The 13,155-nt window shown below is 38.8% G+C and overlaps 1 protein-coding gene and 1 long non-coding RNA gene across 3 annotated transcripts in view; one reads left to right on the top strand and one right to left on the bottom strand.

Moving 5' to 3' along the window:
• LOC139363345 (uncharacterized) overlaps positions 1–13,155 on the top strand; it is a 47,663-nt gene that overhangs the window by 19,447 nt on the left and 15,061 nt on the right. For both annotated transcript variants that reach the window (XR_011623493.1, XR_011623494.1), the window contains exon 3: positions 163–228. This is a non-coding gene — a long non-coding RNA (uncharacterized lncRNA). The remainder of the gene's footprint in view (positions 1–162; positions 229–13,155) is intronic.
• Positions 3,717–13,155, bottom strand: part of LOC105478773 (glutaminyl-tRNA amidotransferase subunit QRSL1) — a 35,991-nt gene continuing 26,552 nt past the window's right edge. Inside the window, exons 10-11 of the mRNA XM_011736405.3 lie at positions 6,901–7,106; positions 3,717–4,285 (exon numbers count right to left, since the gene is read on the bottom strand). Of these exons, the coding sequence (XP_011734707.2) occupies positions 4,065–4,285; positions 6,901–7,106 (427 nt within the window). The 3' untranslated portion in view covers positions 3,717–4,064. The remainder of the gene's footprint in view (positions 4,286–6,900; positions 7,107–13,155) is intronic.

A 13,155-nucleotide genomic window follows, 5' to 3' on the forward strand; every position in this document is an offset into this window, starting at 1 on the left:
CCTCTATAAGAAAATGACTTAAATTCATGATTGCATGCATTTATTTATAGCTACAAAATATTGCGTGCTTATTCTGTCAGGTATGCTAGGTGCTTTTAGCGTGTCACTTAAATTTAATCCCTCTGACCACCCCATGGAGTGGTTATTATCTCTATTTTACAGGTCAGGATACTGAAACTCAAGACAAATTACACGGCTCAGAAATGGCAGCAACAAGATTCAGTTCAGGTTTGTCTGATTTTTAAATCTGGTGGCCTTACCCCACTACAAAAGTTAATTTCCCACCATATCATATACTATCCAACATTAAGCATCTATATAGATACCCTGATAAGCATTTTTTGTTTTTAATCTATTTCTGGTTTTATTATTCTTCCCCACTTTTATTATAACTTCATAGATTTCAACTATTTACTTTTATACAATTGTAATAATATATTTTTAATAAACTGCCTAAAATATTTTTGGGTTTAAATTCTATTGAAGTACAAAGAAAAATAAATAAAAAAGCTCCTCTGAAATCCTGTAATAATTACTTTTACTTAATGTTGCCTGTGTTTTTTTTTTCGTGTTATTTGCCTTTATTAAATTTTCAGGTTTATGTTCTAGTGTACACATTGCTTAAGTTATGAAATAACAGAGGAAAGCCTTCTATTTTAAACTTCCTCTGGGTCCTTCTAAATACAATGGATATGTTTTTTCCTAGGCTTGTGCCTTGGTACAGATAACCAGATGTTTGAAGAAAGGGAGGGAGGCTGGGAACGGTGGCTCACTCCTGTCATCCCAGCACTTTGGGAGGCCAAGGTGGGCAGATGGCTTGCGCCCAGGAGTTCAGGACCAGCCTGGGCAACATGGCAGGACCCTGACTCTACAAAAATTTTAAAAATTAGCTGGGCCTGGTGGTGCCACACTTGGGAGACTGAGGTGGGAGGATTGCCGGGACCCAGGAGGTCAAGGCTGCAGTGAGAAGACTGTGCCACTGCACTCCAGCCTGGGTGAGGGCAAGACGCTGTCTCAAAATAAATAAATAAATAAATAAAAATAAAAGAAAAAGAAAGAAAGGGAGGGGGATTTAAAGTAGTTAATGAAAATTTATAATAAGAGATATTTTAAAAATTCCATTATTTTACTCCCTGGCTTTGAATTGAATAAGGTATGGCACACAGCTTGCTGAATCCCGAGGTCTACTTATTAGTACCTACTTATTTCTTTTCACTATCCTTCAGATTCTGTTTAAAATCCTAAAGTTACTTATTTACATTAGGAGGTGCAGGTATTTCCTAATAGGAATAAGCACTTTTTCGTCATTTTGTACACTCCTCTTCTACACCACACCATCTTTTTTAAACAGCCCAGTTTGATGTCATCACAGAGGACCTGGTGTCAGCCACTCAAAGGGAACATTCTGCCTCCTGGGTTTCAAGTGCTTTTCTTGGTAACGCTAATTGTGGGCTATTATGGAACACTAGTTTTCCCACTCGCTCCTTTGGCTCTCTGTGGTGGCAGGGCACCATGTTTTATGATCACATCATTTTTTCACTCTGACATGCGTTCATTCAAACTTTTGCTTTGGTTTGTTTGGTTTGGTCTTTCAGGTCTTATCAAGGAACTCATCTTACACGTGTAGACATCTTCACCTTTCAAAAACACTCTGTTCTGGAAGTTCTGTTGCTAATAATTTTAGAGTTTAATTAGCTGAGACAAAGAAAGCATTTGTCACTTAAATTCCCAGACAGTGACTTGGCAAAATGAGACCTACTAGATTAAGAGTAAAAATGAAGAGGAAAGAAAAACAAATTAGGTATCATTTCATGCTAGTTGGGTATCAGTATATGAGAATGGTAAATGTTTCACTTTTTAATTTCCAGATTCAAATTATTAGTGCAGCTCATGTAGAGATACAGGAACAAGAGAATAGTATTTGAAATAATATGGAATAACACTGCATATTGAATATTAAATATTGAATATATAATATTGAATATTATTTTGGCCAGGTGTGGTGGCTCACATCTGAAATCTCAGCACTTTGGGAGGCTGAGGGAGGCAGATCGCTTGAGCCCAGGAGTTTGAGACTAGCCTGGGCAACATAGGGAGAGCCCATCTCTCTTTTTTTAAAAAAATTCATTACATAAAAACAGATTGGGGCAATGGTTTGTTTATGTACTTGCTTTTGACATCATATTTTGCTCCTTCAACTAAAATGGTTTCCTCCATCTAGGATGTTGTGGTGTCTGAGAAATTAAGAAACTTAAAATGGTTTCCTCTTGCTATAAAGTAATGCAATTTTCTCTCTTATGGATTTCTTCCTCTTTCAGGGATTCAGTGTCAAAATTTATAAGAGTATTATTGAGCCTGGTACATAAACGTTTTATGTAAAGTTAATCCGGTTGAGTATTTGGGAGCGGGAGGATCTCAGAGAGGACAGAAAACTGTTTATGAAAACTAACAGGTGACGATGAAACATTCCAGTGGTTCTGCAGATGATTCTGACTCATTATTTTCTCTTCATGAACGTCGTATTTAGAAAAGAATTTTTTCCTTCTAAACAAAGTGAATTTATTAAGTAACAATTCAGCTATTTTTATTTATCAACAATATGTAAGTGCTGGATTAAAATACTCGATCAATATGAGATGACAATGGTGTTCTAGTGAAGACACAGAAATCCAACGATGAAGCCTTATCATGAGTAAATGGATGGTTTCCATTAGATTTTGTCAAATATTGAATACAGATCTCCATTAATACCTCTCTGGGCTCGAGGGGCCCAAATAAAAAAAACACTTGTAAAGACAGTCAAGAGGAAAAGGAAACCGTGAGATATAGAGAATCTGGGGTAAGGCAAGATCTTGCCATGCGCATCCCCTCTTTGGCATCATCAACAAATTATCTGCACGTTTTTCAGTGTATGTTACTTGTGTTTTGGAACTTTTTTCCCTAATACCATGCTCTGCTATCTTCCAAGTTTCCAATCTGTGATGGTCTGTTATAGGTTACAATAAACGTTTCTGTGACATCAATGAGCTCATTTGTGATCAGTATATAGGAGCATGAACTCAGTGTAACATGGAGTTATTCTGGCTTCTAGGTATGGGCTCTGGAATAGCAGAAGTAAAATTGTAACTCTAAGGAGGAAAGGAAAGTTCTCAGTCATTTCAGCTCTTTCTTAGGGAAATAAAAGGAGTGCCTGCACCTGGGGCTCCTCCCCAGAGGCATACCCCTGAGATTTGCATGATTCTGGGCCCTGACTGGTTGCATTTCCTCCTGTGCTCAGAGTTCCTCTTCCACCTGCTTTGCTCAGCACTCAGAAGCCAATAATCCCACTCAATTGTTTCTATGCATTTTTAACAACCCCTGAGGCGGCCTTCACCACATGATAAGTTGCCTGCCTAGGCTATCCAGGTTACCTCTAGAAGATTATTCATGTTTTTGTTTTTGTTAGTGCTTTAGTTACACAGATATACACTTTTTGAAAAGTTTATCCCTAATCTTATTTTTACTGTAAACTCTTTATAATGAACATTATGGCAGAATGCATTGTTTTTGAGGGACAGATGTCTTGTGTTATTGTAGAAGTATTGTACACTTAGTGGATGCTTATTAAATGCTGACACATTATTTATTAATTGTCACAGGAATTTAAAAAAGTAATTCCATGGAATGACTGTATTAACAAGAAACCTAATTACAGGAATTGAGCAAGACCATTTGACTCTAGATATTAGAATCTCTGAATGTCATTTTATTTTATTTTATTTATTTTGAGACACAGTCTTGCTTTGTCATCCAGGCTGGAGTGCAGTGGCATGATCTCGGCTCACTGCAACCTCTGCCTCCGGGGTTCAAGTGATTCTCCTGCGAGTAGCTGGGACTACAGACGCCCGCCACTAAGCCCGGCTAATTTTTGTATTTTTAGTAGAGACGGGGTTTCACCATGTTGACCAGGCTGTTCTCGATCTTCTGACCTCATGATCTGCTCGCCTCGGCCTCCCAAAGTGCTGGGATTACAGGTGTGAGCCACCGCACCCGGCCTAAGAGTCATTTTAATTTGTAAGATATGTTTACTGTTTTAGAGAGACAGAGGCTGACTTTTCATTTTCAAGGACTGCTGAACAATCATCCATGAGTTCTTGAAGTTGAATAACAGGAAACTGTACTTGTTTTTCAAACCATTTGGCTACTGTAAGAAGCTGCTGGTCACAAAACGCACGTCCAATAAACTGCAGTCCTATTGGCAACCCTTGGTTTGAGAGTGCAACAGGGATACTCACTGCTGGCAATCCTGGGAAAAGAAGGAAACCCAGTAGGTGATTAATTCTCCATTCTAATTAGCAGAGACCTCTTTCACTTTTCGGTGCTAATAAGTACAATACAGGCTAAGGTTTAAAAAACAGCTAAAAATATTATGCTACATAATGCTTTTGAACTGTTTTGTTTACTTAAAAATATATCTTGGAAATCATTCTGTATCAGTTCACAGAAACCTTCTTCATTCATTTCTTATTGCTGTATAGTACTCCATTACTTGGTTTCACCATAATTGAGTAAACCAGTCTTCTATGATTGAGTATTTAGATTGTTTTCAATATTTAGCTATTTTATACAATGCCCCAGAGAATTACCTTGTGTATGTATTTTTTTGGTATTTTTGAAATTTTCTTAGATGAAGAGGAGATTGCTTCATCAAAGGACAAATGCATATGTAATTAAGATATTGCAAAATTTCCCTGCAAAGAAGTTGTACCATTTTGAACTTCCACCTATAGCCTTGCAAACAGATTGTGTTGTTCGGTTTTTGAATTTTTGGCAATCTATTAGATGAGAAATTAGCTCAGGGTAGTTTTAATTCCGGGTTTGGGCAGAGAAAGTACAAAATCCCAGAACATCTTGTTATACCATGAAATAAGTTTTCAAAAATTAATGGGGACAGTTTTAAAGGACACATATAACTTGAAGGGGCTCTTATTGGCCAAATTTAAGGCAATCTGAGCATCAAAAACAATACTGACAGTAATTGCTTATAATACATTGAATTAAAGAAAAAAAGGAAGACTCTTCTTTAGAGAATACTGCTAGCTAATAAATGTAGAAGGAATAATAGAATTAGTAAAGCCAGAATTTTGTAATTCTCTAGCTAATATTTCAAGGATGATCAATGAATGCTAAAACTGAGTTTAAGATTATTGGAAAATAGGATATTCACATGGTCTCAAAACATCACCCCAGAAATCGCTAAAAAAATGATAAAAGGAAAAATGTACCTTTTTATAAAGAAACATCTAGCAGTTACTTCCTTAGCCAAGTGATCAACTTGGTTTCCAAAAATAATATCAGTCAGGAAACTGATATTAACAGTTTCCTGACATGAAGATTATGTAGTATTTCTACCAAAAATGTTTAACTCAATCCAATCATGAGGAAGCAATCTGACAAATCCTGATTATGGATGGGACATCCTACAGCACAAGTGGACTGGGCTCTTAACATTTTTTTAAGTGCTAAAGATAAGAACTGTTGAACCAGAGTTCTACATCCAGCAAAAATAATCTTTAAAAATCAAAGGGAAATCAACACACTCTCAAAAGGAAAGCTATGATAAATTTTTCATCAGCAGAACTAAACTAAAAGAAAGGCTAAAGAAATTTCTCTAAATGGAAGTGACACAATAAAGAATCTTGGTACTTCAGGAGGGAAGAAAGAACACAGTAAGCAAAAGTATAGGTAAATGTAATAGACTTTTCTTTTCCTCTTAAGTTTTTTACATTATGTTTGATGATTGAAACAAAAATTACAGCACAGCCTGATATGGTTTTAAAGAAAAAAGAGAGGTGGGGTGATTGTTCTAGGTTTTAAAAAGAAACCATAAACCAATGTAATATATCAGGAGGAAAGATAACTTATAAAAGACACTTTTGGTAGGATTGAGAAAATTTGAATATAAACTACATTTGAATTATTAATCATGTTAGTTTTCTTAGGTATGACAATGGAATTGTGGTTCTGTAAGATAATTTATTCTTATAAGATTTGTACAAAAGAATTTAGGGGTGAAGTGTCATGACATCTGAAACTTCGTGTAAAATGATTCACAATGATTCAGGTAAAAACAAAGTTGTGTGTGCATGTGAGTGTGTGTGTGTAGAAAGAGGAAGAGAAGGGCAAAGCAAATAAGGCAAAATGTTAAGATTACATCCAGGTGAAGGGCATATCAGCATTAATTATACTACTATTTCAGCTTTTCTGTGGGTTTTAAATTTTCCGAAATAAAAGTTAAAAAAAAAACTACTAGGTGTGTTGTGTTTGTGTGTGTGTGGTGAGAGTGCATGCATGTGTACTGATATGGTTTGGATCTGTGTCCCCACCCAAATCTCATGTTGAATTGTAATCCCCAGTGTTGAAGGTGGGGCCTAGTGGAAGGCGACTAGATCATGGGGACGGTTTCTCATAAACGGCTTAACACCATTCCCCTTGGTGCTGTTCTCGTGATAGTGAATGAGTTATTACAAGACTTGGTTGTTTTAAAAGTGTGTAGCATGTTTCCCCTTTCTTTCTTGCTTGGGCTGGGCCATGTAAGACATGGCTGCTTCTCCTTCACCTTCCACTGTGAATTTAAGTTTCCTGAGGCATTTTCAGAAGCGGAAGCTGCTCAGCTTCCTGTACAGCCTGCAGAGCTGTAAGCCAATTAAACCTCTTTTTAAAAATAAATTATCCAGTCTCAGCTATTTCTTTATAGCAGTGTCAGAACAGACTAATATATGTACACACACACACTCCTAAGCAATCCAAAAGGATAGACTTTTGCTTTTAGGGAACCATCTAGCTAGAATCTTAAGTTGAAGACCAGAGCACCTGCCTAAGAATTTGAAGAAAACCAGAATGTTCCTGAGGAATCCTCACCTGCCATATTTACAGCTTGTGTAAAAATATCATCCTGGGCACTTCGGGTTCTGTTGTCCTCTTTGATGAATTCCAAGTATGGTACTGCCTCACTCAAGGTAGTGGGAGTTAGCAAGACATCTACTCCAGAGTTAAAAGCATTTACAAAGTCATTAGCAATGAGGCGTCTCACTTTCTGTGCTTTGACGAAATAATTTTCATAGTTTCTGTGTGAAAAAAGTGGGTGTCGTTTTTAAGGATTTTTTGTATTTTTCTTTTAATCAATTATCTTACATTAGGCTTGATAAAGAACCATTGGATTTCCATTTTCTGGCTTAGAATAAAAAGTTTGGCTTGCCTGTGTAATGCCCATTCCCTTCCCCCCGGCTCCCCAGTTGTGCGGCGTATATGATAGAGGAGTGTTTTTCTATCATAGACGCCACAGGGGGAAGTTTGGGGATGAAGCAGAGCTTAAAGGTGTTTCAATTAAGTTAGAAAACTGACACAGACTGTTGAGAAATCTTTGCGACTTTTCCCACCCAAAACAGCCTGGGGCCTGACATCTTCTGCCCTGGGCCCCTTTCTCTTGATGTGGAAAGTCTGAATGCAGTATTTATAGACTTCTAAGGTTTTAAAATCCTGCATCAGGAAGAAAATCAGAAATACTGGTTGGTGAAATAAAGAGTTTAGACATTGTTTAAAAAAAAAAAAAACCACTGGATTCTTGGCTTTTATGAGGAGGCACCACTAAGATTCTTAACATATAAAAATGAATTCTCTTCCATTGTGCTGCCACTCTAAAAGCTTATATATATAAATTAATCAATCAGAATTCAGAATGCACTAGTAGATGCAATTCTACATGTATAATCTCAAAATATTAATAATTCCAGGGCTATAATTAAACGAGAATATTCATTGGTGAGGAAAGTAAAGCACATAGCAATAAATTACTTTCTTTTTTCTTTTTTTCTTTTTTTTGAGACTGAGTCTCGCGCTGTCGCCCAGGCAGTGGCGCGATTTCGGCTCACTGCAAGCTCCGCCTCCCGGGTTCACGCCATTCTCCTGCCTCAGCCTCCTGAGTAGCTGGGACTACAGGCGCCCGCCACCGCGCCCGGCTAATTTTTTGTATTTTTAGTAGAGATGGGGTTTCACCGTGGTCTCGATCTCCTGACCTTGTGATCTGCCCACCTCGGCCTCCCAAAGTGCTGGGATTACAGGCGTGAGCCACCGCGCCCAGCCTAATAAATTACTTTCTAAAGGTTACTAAGACAGACTGTGGTAGACTATGCTGTATTTGAATTTTGTATTTTATGGATAGATATAGTCCAGAGGTAGAAATGTGAAATTCAAGAATGCTTATTTTACTAAAAAGATTAAAGAAAAGGCCAGAAATAGGAGCAACCATAAGTCAATGATACTAAGAAAAGGAATAAAAATCCTTTGGATTCTTCTGAAGCTGTTAGGAGAGGCTAGCAAGAACTAACTGTTCTAAACCTCAGTTCCCACAACAGTAAAAATGGATATACTCGCTCCAGTTTTACTGAGGGCCAAATAAAATATGATAAAAATGTGAAATATATTTTACTCTAAAAGGGTGGTACAGCAGTATCATAGGTCCTTCCTCTTATTTGACCACCAGGTCTACAGAGAGACCAATGCAGGCAACACATATAATTTACACACTGACAACAACTAAGTGGTTTAAACACCACAGTCCAAAACCTGAATTTTATAAAGAACAAATACTGGCCGGGCCTGGTGGCTCATGCCTGTAATCCCAGCAATTTGGGAGGCTGAGGCGGGTGGATCACAAGGTCAGGAGTTTGAGACCAGCCTGGCCAACATGGTGAAATCCTAACTCTACTAAAAATACAAAAAAATTTAGCCAGGCATGGTGGTGGGCGCCTGCAGTCCCAGCTACTGGGGAGGCTGAGGCAGGAGGAGAATCGCTTGAACCCAGGAGGTGGAGGATGCAGTGAGCCAAGATTGCGCCACTGCACTCCGGCCTGGCAACAGAGCAAGACTCCGTCTCAAAAAAAAAAAGAAAAAAAAAAAAGAACAAATACTTGTTTTCTATTAAATTTCTTCCTACTTTAAATACGGCTCAGAAGAAGAATTGCTTCCATCCAAGATGGAGTAATGGAGATGGAATTTACCCTGTGTTATGGTTTGAATGTTTGCCCCCTGTAAAACTCATGCTGAAATTTAATTGCCACTGTAACTGTATTAAGAGATGGGGCCTTTAAGAGGTGATTGGGCCATAACAACTCCACTCTTGAGTGGGACTGGTGCCATTCTAAGAGGGAAAGTTCAGCCCCCCATGTGCTTTCCCCTTCTCTCCTTCTTTTTCTCTCCACCCTTGCTTTCTGCCATGTGTGGACATAGCAAGAAGGCCCTCACCAGGTGCTGGCTTCTCAGTGTTGGACTTCCCAGCCTCCAGAACTGTGAGCCAGTAAATCTCCATTCATTATAAATCACCCAGTCTCACACATTCTGTTATAGCAGCAAAAATGAACTAAGCCTGCTTCTCAGAATAGGGGATTAAAAAAAAAAAAAAAAAAGAACAAAGACACCCTGCCTTGTTAAACAACTAGAAAACTGGACAAAATATATGAAATGACCATTTTCAGACATTAGACAACAGACATTCAGGAGAAAAAGTGGTGAGAGAAGAGAAACAAATGAAGTAAGCCAGGTCAGGTGTGGTCCCTCATGCCTGTGGGGGATGTGAGTGGGGGGCGCGGAGGATTCCTTGAGCCTAGGAGCTTGAGACCAGCCTGGGCAACACAGGGAGATCCTGTCTCTACAGAAAAGTCTGTAGTAGTCCTAGCTTCACTGGGGGGTGGGGAGTGTTGAGGGTTGCTGAGAAGAGCTTGAGCCTGGGAGGTCGAGGCTGCCAGTGAGCCATGGTCACACCAGTGCACTCCGGCTTGGGTGATCAAGTGAGGTCCTGTCTCCAAAAAAAGAAAAGAAAAGAAAAGAAAATGAGATATGCCCTTTGATTTCCCCAGCTTAATGCCTAGAGGCAGTTTTCAGGCCTCATTCCAGGGAGGAAGCTAAACAGTATGGGGGGTGGGGTAAGTTAAAGAGACAGAGATCTGAAGTTCAAGGAGGCAAAGGCAGCTAGAATTTGCAAAGCAGGGTACTGAGTAGGAGGGGGTGGCACATAGAGCTCAAGAGATATGCAGGGAGATTCCTTGAGTCTTTGGCTGAATACTGATCTATGAATGCATGAGAAGAAATTCCCAAGGCTGGGGAAACAATCCCCAAAAAGCAGTGGACCCAACAATTCCTAGAGCTCAAACAGGGCTGGAAATAGTTTGTGTTTCTAACAGCCAAAGCAAAAAGACTTGAATATATGCAACATCAAAGCACCACCTCAAAGTAAAGTAAAATTAGCCCCAGACTAAAGGCTGCTTTGGATTTATCTTCACAAAGCTTTAAAAGAAGACTTGAAAAGATCCAACAAATTCCAAGCAACTTTAGTGCACCCTGGGAAAAAGCCCAACACTGTTTAAAGGAATATAACAAAAGTCTAGCAAATGCCAATGTAAAATTCACAATATACAGGCATGAAAAGAAGCAAAAAATATGACCCATAACCAGAGAGGGAAAAAGCATTAATACAAACAGATGCAAATATGTTGGAATGAGTACATAAGAACATTAAAAGCTACCATAAATACATTCTTTTTTTTTTTTTGGAGACAGAGTCTCCTGGGTCATTCTGTTACCCAGGCTGGGGTGCAGTGGCACAATCTCAAGTTACTGCAACCTCTGCTTTCCAGGTTCAAGTGATTCTTGTACCTCAGTGTCCTGAGTAGCTGGGATTACAGGCATATGCCACCCCACCCAGCTAATTTTTGTATTTTTAGTAGAGACAGGTTTTGCCATGTTGGCCAGGCTGGTCTCAAACTCCTGACCTCAAGTGATCCACCTGCCTCGGCCTCCCAAAGTGCTGAGATTACAGGTGTGAGCCACTGCACTCAGCCTAAGTATGTTCTATATGTTCAAGATGGTAGAAGAAAACATAAAATAATGAAGAAATTGAAGGGATAAGAAGACCTACATGGAACTTCTAGAGGAAAAAAATACAATGTATAAAAAATATACTGGAAAGAATCCACATAACAGAAAAAAAGATGAGTGATTCTGAAAACAGTAATGGAAACTAACCAAAAGGAAGTAGAGAAGGAAAAAAGACTGGAGAAAAAAAAAGAATGTAGTGTCTGTGAGCTGTGGGACAACATCAGGCAGATTAACACACGTGTGAAAAGAGTTCCAGACAGATGGAGGACAGAAAAAACATTTGAGATAACAGCCAACATTTCCCAAATTTGATTAAAACTATAACTCAACCAATCAAAGCTGCTTAACAAACCCCTATGCAGAAGAAATATGCAGAGAACCACACCAAGGCATATCACAGTCAAATTCCTGAAAACCAATGATAAACAGAAAAATCTTAAAATCAGCCAGAGGAAAAAAAGATACATTATATACAGAGGAATGATCATAAGAATGACAACAGACTTCTCAGAAACTATGTAAAACAGAAGACAATGGAACAAAACCTTTACAGTACAGAAAGAAGGAGCAACCTATGTTTTTTGTTTTTGTTTTAAAAAGAGATGGGCTCTCGCTCTGTGGCTCAGGCTTAAGTACAGTGGTGCGATTATAGTTCACTGCAGGTTCTCACTCCTGGGCTCAAGCAATCCTCCCACCTCAGCCACCTGAGTAGCTGTAACTACAGGAGTGCACCTGTGGCCCAGCTTAACCTATATTTTTAAACCCAGAGAAAATATCTTTCAAAATTAAAAGCAAAATAAACATATAAACCAAAGCTGAAAGAATTCACTGCCAACAGGACTACAAGAAAAAGAAAGTTCTTCAAGTAAAAACAAAATTATACCAGATGGATATTTACATCTCTAGAGCAGAGAGAAAAGCACCAGAAATACTAAATATGTAGGTAAATATAAATGACACTATTTTTCTCATTTTAGATCTTTTTTTAAGAGAAAAATTACTATTTAAAGAAAAAAAGCAGAAGAAAAGGTTAAAAGAAAAAAAGAACAGATGGGACAAATAGAAGATAAATAGCAAAAGGTGGATATAATTGTGGTACATAAGTAACATTTATGTCAATTAAAAAAACTCTTCCTGGTCAGGCATGGTGGCTCATGCCTGTAATCCCAGCACTTTGGGAGGCCAAGGTGGGTGGATCACGAGGTCAGGAGTTCGAGACCAGCCTGGCCAATATGTTGAAACCTCGTCTCTACTAAAAATACAAAAATTAGCTGGGTGTGGTGGCGTGCGCCTGTACTCCTAGGTACTCGGGAGGCTGAGGCAGAAGAATTGTTTGAACCCAGGAGGCGGGGTTGCAGTGGACCAAGACTGTGTCGCTGCACTCCAGCCTGGGTGATAGAGCGAGACTCTGTCTCAAAAATAAAAAATAAAATAAATAAATAAATAAACTCTTCCTGGCACATAAGTTGACTTCATAAAATAAAAAAATTATTCCAAATCCCAGTTTTCCTATCACCTTTGTCCACCCAAGTTGACTCAACTTGGAACTGACTCAGGAGCTAGGGATACCAGCAGTACTTTGAACTTCCTTTTATCAGAACCCCCCAAATGGTGATCATGAGAAATGCTTTCTGACTCCTCTCCTTCAATTTCTTTTTATGCTGTTACAATGACCTATATAATTCATCAACTTGTGCCCTGAGATAAACAATATGTTTCTAATCAGTAATATTTGGCAAAAGTAACATCTTTAGCTTAGTAAGAGTTTTCCCTTAGAAAATTTCTTAGCAATATTTCATTTTCTTTTCCTACTCCAAATTCATTACAAGCATCTGGTCAATATGGTAATAGTCTTTTAATCTGGAACATAATCAAATAGTATTCTTTTTTTTCTTTTTCTTTTTGAGATGGAGTTTCACTCTGTTGCCCAGGCTGGAGTGCAGTGGCATTATCTTGGCTCACTGCAACCTCTGCCTCTTGGGTTCAAGTGATTCTCCTGCCCCAGCCTCCCGAGTAGCTGGGATTACAGGTGCCCACCACCACGCCCAGCTAATTTTTGTACTTTTAGTAGAGATAGGGTTTCATCATGTTGGTCGAACTCCTGACCTCAGGTGATCTGCCCACCTCAGCCTTCCAAAGTGCTGGGATTATAGGCATGAGCCACCGGGCCCGGCCTCAAATAGTATTCTTAGAAAAAGTAATCCTGTGGCCCGGCATCGTGGCTCATGCCTGTAACACCTGCAC

Source organism: Macaca nemestrina, chromosome 5, assembly GCF_043159975.1.
Source record: "Macaca nemestrina isolate mMacNem1 chromosome 5, mMacNem.hap1, whole genome shotgun sequence".
Lineage (NCBI taxonomy): Eukaryota > Metazoa > Chordata > Mammalia > Primates > Cercopithecidae > Macaca > Macaca nemestrina.